This window comes from Macrobrachium rosenbergii, chromosome 52, assembly GCF_040412425.1.
Source record: "Macrobrachium rosenbergii isolate ZJJX-2024 chromosome 52, ASM4041242v1, whole genome shotgun sequence".
NCBI classification, from domain to species: Eukaryota; Metazoa; Arthropoda; class Malacostraca; order Decapoda; family Palaemonidae; genus Macrobrachium; species Macrobrachium rosenbergii.
In genome coordinates, this window is record NC_089792.1 from 26,039,776 (window position 1) to 26,054,006 (window position 14,231).

A 14,231-nucleotide genomic window follows, 5' to 3' on the forward strand; every position below is an offset into this window, starting at 1 on the left:
AATATTGAAATTTGATGATGGTATTTTTATGATTACCACAGTGAATGGCGTCGATAACTGATGAGTGAAAAAGTTGGATGAGGAAGTTTTAATTGCTGTTAGGAATCATTGGTAGTTTGATTAATTTGTTTATTTATTTGTTGACTGATCACTACTCGGTTATTGTTGTCGTACTGTCAGATTATGAATTTAGATTTTGAGCTCATACTCATTCAAGTTTCATCGGATTAGGGCTGAAACAGTGAGCTTTATATTTTCTTTGAGGTGATGGGCCATTCATTTTTAATCCGTATGTGCCGTGTGTGTGTGTGTGTGTGTGTGTGTGTGTGTGTGTGTGTGTGTGTGTGTGTGTGTGTTTGTCCGGGGAGTTGTTCCTTTGCAGCACAACTCCAGTTTGATTCCGTGTAGAGGGAGAGTTCCTGTATTTCATTCCTGAATTCGCATTCAAGGTTTTCAGTAGAAAACTTTTCCAGCAATGCCAGGTAATGGAGAAGTTTAGGAGTGCATTTTGTAAAGCTGTTCTATTTTCTTGATGAATGTGACCCAGTAGATTCTGTAGAACCAAATATTTAGGGATATTTAATTTATTTTCCTTAGTTTATTCTTCACTGCTACACTTTTCCAACTTGGATTGCTGTTTGGCGTGTATTAATAATAATGTTGGAATATTTATAACTATCTGTGCTCCATTACAATTTCTTCCTGTCCATGGTGCTTTTTAGTTATAATCAGAGTTTGTTTCCCGTTTTCCATTTGAGCTGCTCTTGATTTTTTTTACAGTGGGCCATTCATAATAATACTGAAAATAACACGTTGCTGTGATTCCATAAATTCAGTTTGTTCTCCCAGTTGTGCTTCATTTGCAAAACATCGGGGTTTCCCTTTTCATTTATGAATTGGTGAATGCCAAATAACTTGACTTTTATATATGGATATATGAATATCTATGCTTATAATTTGTTAGTGCACATAGTTTGATAACAGTGCCTTCTTTTGTCTGTACGAATGCATGTACGTCATTGTTTGTGCATGTGGTTAACATTGCAACATTTTTATTTGAATTTTATCCCTCAGGCGACGCTGAAAAAGATTCCTGCCACCCGTCTATCGAGGCTTACGGAAGCTCTTGCCAACTATGACCCCATCCTCAATGAGTACTTCTTCGATAGGCATCCTGGAGTCTTTGCTCAGGTGGGTCATTGATGTTGATTTTCATTCTGATCTACGCTCCAGGTTTTTTCATGTTTTATTGTCACGCTTGTTCATGAATTTATTCATTTGTCGGGATGAATGTTTCCAATGGTGAATTTTTCCTTCCCGTGCTTTGTCATACCTTCTTTATTAATTTACACGTTAATTACAGAGACCGTATTTGTTCCTTTAATGTAAACAGTAGTCAAGGATGATACTGCCTGTACATATTCAACGCATAAGCCAGTTCGTAAACGCGCTGAATATTGAAAAAGCTCATTGACATCGTTGTGATATTACCACTGTTTTTGTTTGTTCTCTCTCTCTCTCTCTCTCTCTCTCTCTCTCTCTCTCTCTCTCTCTCTCTCTCTCTCTCTCTCTCTCTCTCTCTCAAGTGAAAGGAGATTTTTAACATCAGTTTGCAGCATAAATCTTCCAGTCCTTGAGATCTTTGTTTTTCAAAGGTAGGAGACTGAGTAACATTCTCTTGTACTTTTCATTCTTGAGACCACAATCGATGACGTAATCCGATTTTTTTATAGTAATCAGGATTATCATTAGCGACATTCCTCTGGAGTCCCTCTCGGTTAAAGGGCCTTCTTCAGTGATTCTTTCTAAGACCCTTATAAGTTAGTGGGGTCCTTGTTGAAGACCTTCCTTGAAAGCTTTGGGTAGGGGAATCGCTGTATGCAGTAATCCTTCACTTTTTCTTTTTTTTTATTTAAGTGAACGTGTAACGTTGACAGTCTATGAGTTTTCAAGTCAAACTTGGTCTTCTTTGTTTTAAGATTAACTGGGGCGTTTTGTTTGCAGCAAGCATGATTCTTCTTCACCATTGTGCTTGAGGCATAAATTATATATATATATATATATATATATATATATATATATATATATGTATGTATGTATATATATGTATATACATACATATACACATATATGTATGTTATGTATTATATATATAAATGTATATCTATATATATATATATATTTATATGTATAGTATATATATACACACATTTATATATTTATATACATATATACACACACATACTTATATATATATATATATATATATATATATATATATATATATATATATATATATATATATATTATATAATGTGTGCTTGTGTATGTGTGTATATATGTATGTATGTGTATGTATGTATGTATGATTTTTGTCACGTGTACACTCGTGTATGTTAATATTTACAAATATTTAGCCTCAAATATCGTTTAATATTGAATTCACTATAACATGGAAAAACTTACACCCGAGGGAAATTATGACTGAAAAGTGCATGTGTCCCGGACGGAATTAGAACCTGGGTATTTTGTTTAGGTACAACGATAAACAGTCAACTGTTAATATTCGGCTATTAAGAAAAACCAAAGGCCTAGGTTCGAATTCTGACCTGGGCAAATGCACTTACAAATTATACAGCAATTTCCATGGGTGCAAATTATTTACAGGCCCAGTTCCCAGTATATATATATATTATATATATATATATATGATTATATATATATATATATATATATATATATATATATATATATATATATATATATATATATATATATATATATATATATATATATATATATATATATATATATATATATATATATATATATATATATATATATATATACATACATATATGTGTGTAAATAGAGGCAAATGCCACAGAAGGAAAAATGATACAACAGAGTGGTTGCTAGGCCTGTCGATACAATGGTCCTTTACTAGCAGACTGATAAAAAACATAAAAAGTTTACAAAAAAGCTTGTATAATTGACAGATGACATGCAGATATCCCTGAGGATGAGGATTCTAATGAACAGATGCACCTGGAATCCAAGACAGTTGAAGAATTAGTGGACCTAACAAAACAAAGACAAATCTTGAGAGGTTTTACAAAGGATTAGGCCCAACTGGCTCAAAAGCAGAAGGAGTCAATTAAAGGATTATACAGGGGAAGTGACTAACCACTAAAAATGACTTTGGAATGAATAGGCTGATTACATGTTTATAAAAGTAAAACACATTTTCTCCTTTTGGTAAACTAACAGTTTTTGCAAAATGAACATTTTCAAAAACTATTAAAAAAATCTATTAAACATATGAATACATAGAAAACATATATAAGGTAACTAATTAGTAATTAAGTCAGTGATTTTATCTTTGTCTTTCTTAAACATTTTACTAATACGGGGGTCCAAATAATATATGCCAGGGCTAAAGAAGTAAGCTGTATAATTGCATATTCTAAAAGATTTCATGAAGAGAAATCTTTTGATCTGGCAATCAGTGAACGGGATCAGTTGACAGTTCAGTGATTGCCAGATTGAAAGATTTCTCTTCACGAAATCTTTTAGAATCTGCAATTATACAGCTTACTTCCAGCTGTAATTTCAACCTTAGCCCTGGCATGTATTATTTGTACTCCTGTATTAGTAAAATGTTCAAGAATGACAAAGATAAAATCACTGACTTAATTACTAATTAGTTACCTTATATGTTTTCTATGTATTCGTATGTTTAATAGTTTTTGAAAATGTTCATTTTGCAAAAATTGTTATTGTTTACCAAAAGGAGAAAATGTGTTGTACTTTTATAAACATGTAATCAGCCTATTCATTCCAAGGTCAATTTTGGTGGTTAGTCTCTTCCCCTGTAAAATCCTTTAATTGACTCCTCCTTGATTTTGTGCCAATTGGGCCTAATCCTTTGTAAAACCTCTCAAAGATTTACTTTTGTTTTGGTAGGTCCACTAATTCTTCAGCTGTGTTGGACTCCAGGTACAGCTGTACCTTATAAATCCCCATCCTCAGGGATGTCTGTATGTCATCTTTCAATTATATGAGCTTTCCTGTAAACTTATTTTTATATTTTTCATCAGTCTGCTAGTACAGGACCATTGTGTCGAAAGGCCTAGAAATTACTCTGTTGTTTCATTTTTACTTTGTGGCATTTACCTTTATTTATACATTCATCACGTTCTATATTCGTGAATCAGTTATAGATATGTGTGTGTGCACTTAATTCAGTGGGAGTGAAGACTTTAGTTTAGAAGTTAAAGTAAATATGCTTTAGGTATGAAGTATTCTTTAGACAATTTGCAACTGGTTTTGTCCATTCTCGTACCGATTGCTATTGCGCAGATGATATGGATATCCATGGATTATTATAACTCCACAATCTTTTTGGGAATTGTATTGATTTTGCTTATATTATTGTTGTTTTCTTGTTACTCTGCACTCATTTTGAGCCTCAAAGTTTGGTCAGATTATTCTTATTCTCCTTCTGACCCTCACATTGAATAACTTGGACAATTTTGAAGTTAATGCCGATGTTACCTAAACAGTAGATCATGTAGAAGAAACGAAAATACCATTGCAACTCCCAGCCCCTATAACTGAAGTAGATAAAAAATCCATACCTACATATATATATATGTATGTATGTATGTATGTATGTATGTATGTATGTATGTATGTATGTATGTATGTATGTATGTATGTATGTATGTGTGTGTGTGTGTGTGTGTGTGTGTATGTGTACTGGTCCTTCAGAATCTACTAAATGATCTGCTTTGTGTTTTTCACTTAACACGATCTGAGTCCCAATGCATCAGAGTTGCATTTTCATGTGCCCAAAAGTTTAATGTTTCAAGTCTTATTCTTGTGCACTGACCCTCAATTACTGTTGCAACTTAGAAGATGGGACTTCAATATAAGATGGGCAATGACGGATAATGAAACTTCGTAACCGCCCTACCTACGTATATCATTTAGCCTTTCCCTTCCACATGAGAAAAAATAAACTATTGAACCAGTTAGATAACTTTACATTTATTAATGATATATTTCTGGTTGAGTTCTATTGCAATGAGATCGGAAGTTTCCATCTGTACAGTCGTGTAATTGTTATGAATACTTGAATGGTGAAAATAGAAATTCTGCTAAAACCTGCAAACTCGAGGGATTTTTAAGATCTGATATCCATAAAATATTTGAGTGCATGTATTTCATTGTTAGCTGCGCATTTCTAAAATGCTCTTTTTTTTATTCAAACTTAATCTGGTAAGGCTTTAGTAATTTCTGGCCTCTTCACTAGAATAAGGAAACCTGAATATTATTTGCTCTCAGGTCGAGCGAAACCCTTTGAATAGAATTCGTTCAGATATGCTCAAAACTAATAGTCACAAAGTACTTCAATATTTGAAGGATCTTTGTCAAGAAATGCATGTATGTATATCTTTTTATTTATTTGTGTATAAACAAAATTTTTCGTGAAATTCAGGATACAGTTGATATTTTTGGACCCTTTACCAGCGAAAACATATGGCCAAAACTTTTCCGAGAACTCCAAACGATTCCAGGATTAAGCAGCAAACATTTTTTTTTTATTATTCAAACACCAAAACTAAATTCAAAGAACATCATTGAATGACCAAAGCTCACTGGAGGAATGGAAATTTATGGAAATCTAGAAAACTAATTATTTTAAGAAGCAAGTTTTACTTTTGGTTTGGAATGTGCGTCGGTTAGTTTGACGAAGAGAAGGAAGCTTAGATGATGATGGAAAAGTAAGTGGAAATGGAAGAGTTCCCCACCTACATATCATCCATATTGGTTAGAGGAAGGAATAAGAAACATTAAAGTCGGTCATTCTGGGAAACTCTGGGAATTTTCGGAAGAGGGGCGAAACAAAGGGACCGAGAAAGTCGAAAGACGATAAAAGGGAGAGGAGGAATTCAGAACGACTCCAAGGAAGAGCCAAGTGGAAACATTTCAATAAAACAAAAGATAGATTGGAAGTGGGTCTCCGATAAAAAGATCCATGAAAGATTTACGAGAGGAAAGGTAAATGAGGAGAAACGACTAACACACCAATGAGGCCAGACAAAAAAAGAAATAATAATGGACATTGCATTTCCTTCATTGTGTTGAAGGAATCAAATACTTTTAGTTCTTGCAGTCATAATTATTATATTTATTTGTTATGTAAAGGCCTGGGCCAACGACTATAAATAAAAGAAATAAAAAACTAGGCCTAAAGCTGGAGATTTCCTTTTACGAATTTATTGACGTATTCTTTATATTGTTATTCTTCACTTGCTTTTGAACGAGATCATTAGCAGATTCAGTTAACTGTTATTGAGCTTGATGCGTAATTTAAATCCAAGTGCAAGAATTAAAAGAAAAATACTTAGATTTAAAAAGCATTTGTATAAACTCTGAAAATACTTGTCGAATTTAATGTTTCGTGTTCTGGGGTGAATCGCCTCCCGGATTATACAGGCAATTTATATGTGATTATAATCTTCTTGTAAACTTCTTATAGCCAGGATTCATTAGATTTTCTTGCCACCTTTCTGGAACTTCACACCAGTGGTATCTTAATGGGGCAAGGACTTGAAATAGTGTAGCGCTCTTCACGTATTTATTTTTAGGCATTCATATACATGAGCAGTGCAAACCATTGTTCTTGTCTTCTAATTTGAATTCAATTTTTTTTTTTTTTAGAATACTTGTTTTGCCAGTAATCCTGATGCCTCAGTAATGTTAAATCGGCGATCACATGTTGATTTCACCAGTGACTGGATAACTGGTGTGTTAAGGAGCTACTAGTTTAAAAACTTTGGGACCCAAAGCCTGCCGACTACATAATGATTTTATAATTACATATGGCCGAAAACAGACCTACATACCACTACTTTAGGATAGTTTAAGAACCGTTATACCTCATTAGTATTGTGATGACATCCGAGGGCTTAATGATTTAGAGAATTTTATTGCCGCCTCCAATGCACCATTGTCATCACACCAATTATTTCACTCTGATGTTGAGCCTGTGTTATGTATGGAAACGTAATTATCAAAGTTCCACACAGAGATTTCAGATACTGTCGCATTCTGTACTTTGGTTAACGTATTCCTGAAATTGCCATTAAAGTTGACAATTTCAGGTTGCCGCCCGCAGCTAACTCTTAATATCACGGCACGAAGCGTTTCATTCCCAATGCACGTTCAGACTTTAGATTGCAATAGATAATATTCACTTCGCTTTTCTGTCCTGACCACAGCTAATGTCGTTGTAACCCATACGTTTCTGGGTATGACAAGGAGAGAAAGAAAAATACAACAGAATGCCCCACCAACTAACAATTTCTCTTCATCCACAGGTCCTCAATTATTACCGAACGGGGAAGCTGCACTATCCGACGGATGTCTGTGGTCCCCTTTTCGAGGAGGAGCTCGAGTTTTGGGGTCTTGACTCCAACCAGGTCGAGCCATGCTGCTGGATGACTTACACAGCGGTGAGTTTGTTTAATATATATATATATATATATATATATATATATATATATATATATATATATATATATATATATATATATATATATATATATATATATATATATATATATATATATGTATATGTATATGTATGTGTTTGTGTGTGTTTTGTAGTCATTTAGTCATGTAGCTACAACAAATTTTTTCGATATCAGTGTTTTGTTTGTGATGGTTACATCTTGCGTGTCAGGATAAATTGCAGAAAACAATATCTTTGTTTCATAGTCTTACACGTCAAATATGATTTAATTCTTTCAACACACATGAAAGAAATGGACGAAGAACGAGTTCATAACGCGCCCTCCTCCTTTTTTTACTACACCTTTTAAGCAAGAGTAACTAATATTTTGCTTTATGATTCAAACTTCATGAGTGCTCTAATGATACGCTATTACTGTGTGCTGTAATATCGATGCGCGTAATAGTAATGTTCTTACTCTAGTTGAAGGCGATGATGATGATGCTAGTTCTGTCTCGTGAAAGGAATAATGATAAGTAAATTATTAACATTTTAAGAATAATGGTAGTACTGCAAGCATTCACATGTTCTGCATAATGAGTACTAATATTGAAGTTGTGCAAGTTTGGGATTTAAATTACGTTCCGATTTTAGATCAGTTCAGTTATCGCCCTGTTGCAGTCGGAGAACCATCGTTCATAACAGTTTATCAGTCTCTTTTGAGTAATGCCATGGTCATTAAAGACTTCCTTCGAGATCATTCGTAAATATGTAAAGACATTCACGAAAGAACCATTAAAATATCCATGTCTTCGTCCCGGATATCGAAGATTTATTATGCTAACAGTTACGATGGGTCCCCAGTGAAGTTTGACCGCGTACTGGGTTGCGGGAAAATGGCCTTAAGTTGTGAATGCCATATTCCGTAGCATCCCTTCTTTCACGTCTGCCTGGCTCTCGTCATCTTCAGGCCTCAGCTTCTTTTCCCATTCCCTTTCCCTGTCCATGGAAAGGCGATGCATGAACAAGGAGCTGAAAAAAAGCGTTGACAGCACCGAGAGACTTCATAGATCTTATGCATTGCGCTCGTGTGTTTTTAACTCCATGCAGCAAGTTTTGCAGATGATGCTCATAGGAGAAGATATTTCCTCTTTAAATTTTCATGAGGCTTGGCAGAATGGATACATATTATGTTTGTAAGTTAGTATGTTTTTCTTTGAGAAAGTGATGGTTTGTTTTATTTTTTTATAACATATTTATACCAACAATTCAAAATTCAGTCTTTTGAAAGTTTGGTTCGACTCGTCAGTTAATTAAGTAAAAAAATTTATTTGAAAACATAAGTATGACTTGGGGTTTACGAAGGAATTTGACTTAAACAAAAGATATTCTCTTGAAATTAGAATAAAAAAAGGTTCGGAATGTAGTGTGTGTGTGTGTGTGTGTGTGTGTGTGTGTGTGTGTGTGTGTGTGTGTGTGTGTGTGTGTGTGTGTGTTCCACAACAAACCCAAAGCGTTTGTCAATAGTTAAAGTGAATTAGAGAGAGGCGGGGTGGGGTGTGAGTTAAGATCTATACGTATTTGCATTTTTTGCGGAAGCAGAAAAGTGGCGAAGAGGAAGTTGGAGGGCGAAAAGAAGTTCGGGCTCACTCGCCCATGTCGAAAAGAACCATAGGGAAAGAATGATGCTGTAGTGGAAACGTTAAATGGAGCGCTTCTCCCCAAAGCGTACGATATTTCGTTCAGGTATCAGAGTTGTCGAAATTATGGCCATGCAGAAAAATTTGTGATAACACTGAGCGGTTCATTGCAGCTGTAACCAAATACCTAGTCCAAGCCGTCTTTGAAGCGAAACTAAACTGTGCAAGAGATGCTAAAAGTAACTAAGCTCTCTCGGCATGATGTTAACTCCATCCCTGTTGTCACTCGAAGGGGAAAAAGCATGACATTAGCAGTACCAAACATGTCGACTTTGTATAGTTATCCAGTTAACCACCGGTAGGACACTTAAATTTTTCAAGCATAGGGAGATTTTAATTGGCGTGCTAATGATTGTAAGCGTGTTCAGTGACGATGCTCCAAACTGCCTCCTTGTTATAGAAACGTTGATTCTGGAATGTGAATGGTTCATCCGTTGTGCTATACAAGAGCACGAGAAGTGAAAACTATGCCCATGAATATCAGGACGTGATGTCAGTTGAGGAGGAGAGTGGAATTCACGTTAACTGAAGCAAAAAATTAGCGTAAAACTCACCTTCTCGTAGGCAGGAAAGTAAGTATTGAATGACGTATAAAAACTGAAACTGGTACCAAGATTTACGTACGACTTAAGAAATGAAAGAGCTCCTACGTTTTATTAGAATCAATGTGATTTAGTTTTAAGCTAGACAAATGGGTCACGATTCTCCTGAAAAACTGAAATTTGGAGCAACGCAGATATACAGAGTTGATAAATGTAGTAAGAAAGGAACGGATGGGAAGTAAAAGGCAAAAAGCAATGCAGTTTGATCCTAAGGAACGCACCAAAGACCTTTTATTTACCAGGTGAAGGGTGCCTTGCAAGGCACCCTACTTCTTAATCTGAAAAGCAGCGAAGAAGCCAAGAAAATTCCTAAGCACCGTCTGAACAATCGACATCTTAAGAGGGACCTTTGCAAAAGCAGTACCTCCTCAACCAAATGATGTAATTGTTGATTATAGATTCGTACTTGTCAAGTGAAAATACCAAGAATAGAAAGACACGTGGATTACTTATGGTTTTTTTAAACTGGATAATTCGACTGCAAAAGAAAACTCGCATTTTGCTAGGCCTGTTCTTTTTAAAAGCCTTTCTGTTTTTAACAAGAAATTTTCGACACGGGAAATACAAACATTTGTGAGTCTTTCACGTTCCTCAAAAACACTATTCGCTCTCTAAAATTCATCAAATTTCTCTCCAAGGTTTGTGAATTACAAATCCTTAACTTTTTCTCCATTATTCTGCTCCTGTTGACTTTCCGCTATTTCTGTGTACTTGATTAAGTGTTCTCTGTCACTTTCGACTGGTAGCGACACCTACAACTCTTTAAAAACTTTCTTAGCAAGCATCATTATTATGTTAATGAGGGCATTGGACGACATTGTGTGCGTGGCACCATTATCTTTAAGAGCACCCGTCCTTTACAAATGGCTGAACGCTGTCGCTGCAAATTTCAGTTGGCGACTTCATCTGATAAATTTGTTCTTTAGACGCTATCAGTTTGGTCATTCATAATGGCAAAACGGAGAAGTCTGGTGCAGCATGCCTGTGTCAGGGGTGGCCAGAATGAAATGCCTGTCTATATCGCCGCCATCTTTTGAGCAAACTTGCGGTAACTTTGATGGTTTTGCTGGAAACGTCTTGAATAGAAGCCTGTCGACGGAATCGATGATGTACTTGATGTCCTAAATTTAGCAGCAGAACAGCGATGGAATTGTGAATTTTGAATAAATACATAATTGAGAAATAAAAGTACTTATTAGCCAATATTATGTTGCGACTGTAATACGGTTTAGCTGTTACTGTCAATAGTAGTAGTAGTAGTAGTATTAGTAGTAGTAGTGATGTTTGCTGTATATTACTCTGATATATTTATGATAAGATCTTTGTTTTTCTTAGTCACTTTCTCAATTTTAAATCTTAGGAGGCTAAGAAAATACTTTGTTGCCAAAGCATCTGTTATTTATGCGATGAAGTTTTCTTGCTGTCCTAAAACGTGCAGTGTGCTTGAACCTCTCTTCAAGCTTGTACAGATGTCGGAGTCTGAAGCCCAAATATTTCTGTGGAGATTTTCTCTTTTTATTGGTGTTAAATGATGTCAGATTGTAAACACGATATCTTCTGCGTTAATTCTGATGGTGGGTTTTTTTTCTTTGTTGTGATTATAGGCTTGGAAAAATTGGAGCTTTAATCCTTGGCGTTTCTGAAGAAGTTACAATCATAACGTTAGTCTGTTCAAGTGTATAAGATCTTAACATCGTAAATATTTTAGACAGTTTATTTAGTTTAAACAAATTTCCTGCCAGGGAATAAGTATAAAAATATTTATAAAGTTTATCTTTATCACTACTAATGTTCTACAATTCTGGATGGTACTATATATCAAGAGGATTTTGAAATTTTCACAGCTTGAAAATCGTGTCATTTTCTTGTAAGTGTAATATTTGCCAGCATTTTTATTGTGGCGATACAAGAGTTGCCAAAAGTTGTGAAGGAAAACCACAGCATAATTGCGGTAGCTTTTAGCTTGCAAAATTAGACTTTCATGGATGTAAGAATAAAAGTTGAGATTTTGCACCGTGCTCTGTGGTAAAGAAGTTTTTACCATGGCAAAAAAGATTAGCTTTTCATCTCTTTCCCAATTAGGTGGATTCCTTCAAAAATCTACCCTTACGGATTTACAGCACACAGTCCTACATTTTTCAAATATATTCATTAAATTTTGTAGTTATTCTTTTCTTTAACCTGATTACATGAATATCTAATGAATATATCAGTTGACGTTATTGGGATTTTAAGATCGTCGATTATTGACTTAAGAATAAGAATTTGGAGTGCCTGTTGTCGTTCTGCCAGAGGAGTAGTGATGATTCTTTCTAGCATTCATTTTCGTTGTTGGTAAGTTTCGTTTGACTTTTGTCCTTGGAGGTTTGTACTTTGCTGTCGTTTGTGAGGTAACTACTTGATTAAGTTGAATCTTAAGAATGTTTGAGATTCGGACTTTGGGCAAATGCTACTTTGATGAACTTGCTGACATAAGTCCGTCTTGACTGTATCTTTCTTTTTGTCTTATTATTTCCGTTTTTATTATTTTATTTTTCTTTGTTATTCCTCTTTTATATGTAGTCTTTACTTCACAATTTCTCTTTTCCGTTCTGGAATTTATTATTTATTGGGTCCTTGGGTTTGTAGCATTATGCTTTTTCAATTTTAATAATAATAATAATAATAATGTGTTTTTTTTTAAACTTCGTATATTCTGTCGCCTTTCTCAGGAAACGCCTGTTCAGATAAGTTGAAATTATACAACGTTATGCATGTTCCAAAATTCAAAATGATTCTAGCCTGAAATAATGATAGGCTAATCTCCAATCTTTGATTTTTCCCCAAGGTTGCAGGATAGATCTTTGTATGATCGTGTATAATTACTTGAACCATTATTTGTTGATAGAATAGAGTCAGTTAATACTTATTTAGTATTTTCAGATGACTGTACTTAAAAATTTTTACTAAAAAGATTTCTAGTGATATACAGTGCAGTACGATCATTCAACCCACGCATAAACATTCCCATTTAAAAATGGATGGACAAAGTTAAAACATTCAGAAATGATGCAGCACAAATTTTACCCAGAAAACATATTTGAATTTTTATGGGTTTTAGAAAAATTGCCAAGGAAGTGGAGGTTGTATTGTGTGACGTTTAATACGGCTTTATGATGAATGGGGAGAATTATGATTGTTTAGGCATTTAATGAGTGTCCCAGTCTGGTGGAACGGAATCATTTTTATCAAATAGCCAGGTGTAATTATAAAAATGTGTGTATTAATAATGTTATCTCTTTTATCAAAGCTGGTCTTAATTATTTGAATTTGTAGTAATTTTAGATGGTTTATCTGATCAAAAGTTCTTTTCAGAATTTTATATATTTATTTAATTTGAGCTAGTTTTTTCTTTTGTTTTTCCTTTTTAATAAAATTTATTTTATTTTAATTTTACTTTTTTAATACTATAAAAATGAAAAGATCACACTTAGTTTTAGAAGTTGATCGGGAGTTTTAGAAGTTGACCGATGTACAGTATAAGGATATCCTCTATGATTGTTTTTAATGCCCTTTCGCCAGTGCTGCATAACAGTGAGCTCGTCATTTTGTAATTCAGAGTTAAAGGCACTCCTAAAATGCACTGATGTTTAAATCTCTCAGTATTCCGGGATCAGAATCCATGCTAACAACTGGGGCTGACTTGATTTTTCGGGGTGAGGTAGACAATTGAACCAAATAGCCAAAGGCTTGTGAATCGACCACGACGATGAGGTTTATAGCAGAAAAGTGGATGTGTGTTTTTGGATAGAAAAGATAATCTGGCAAATAAGATTCCGTTTTCAGTGATGCAGAGGAATAGATCAAAATCAAGTGTAGCCAAACAAAACCTGCAAAAAAGACGTGATTATCTTATCGGTGTTGTCAATGTAGGCTGCTGAGGGAAGTGCAGTGGGAAACATATGCAAGGTAACGGAAAATAAGGGCATAGCTTTAGACGTGATGACATACATCGCAACGCGAAACATGGGCTTGTAACTTCTTAGGTCCCTTTTTTTCCTATCTGCACTGCCCAAAATACCAGGATCTACTTTTGACCCCATTAATAATGAATTTGTAAGCTACATTCATTTTTGGTACCTATGAAACTGGATTATCATCTATTCTGTCGTTTTTTCATCCCAGTGGTATAATTATTATCATCATCATTCTCAAAATGTTTGTACACCAAAGGCTTTGTTTTGGTAGTTTTAGGTTTGGAAAAGGAATACTAAAAACAATTCAGTCCTGCTGAAGCAGCTAGGTTATACACACATCATAAGTTGTAACGTTCAGTGAAGCACATATTTATTTATTCAGTAGTCCCAGTATCATAAAGTTACAAGCCTCATAAATGTTTGCAATTAATGGCGTTTGTTGGTCACCACG

General features: G+C 34.6%; 1 protein-coding gene across 3 annotated transcripts in view; it reads left to right on the forward strand.

The window, feature by feature from the left end:
* LOC136833761 (potassium voltage-gated channel protein Shaw-like) overlaps positions 1-14,231 on the forward strand; it is an 82,339-nt gene that overhangs the window by 681 nt on the left and 67,427 nt on the right. For all 3 annotated transcript variants that reach the window (XM_067095993.1, XM_067095994.1, XM_067095992.1), the window contains exons 2-3: positions 1,075-1,191; positions 7,389-7,523. In XM_067095993.1, the coding sequence (XP_066952094.1) occupies positions 1,075-1,191; positions 7,389-7,523 (252 nt within the window). The remainder of the gene's footprint in view (positions 1-1,074; positions 1,192-7,388; positions 7,524-14,231) is intronic.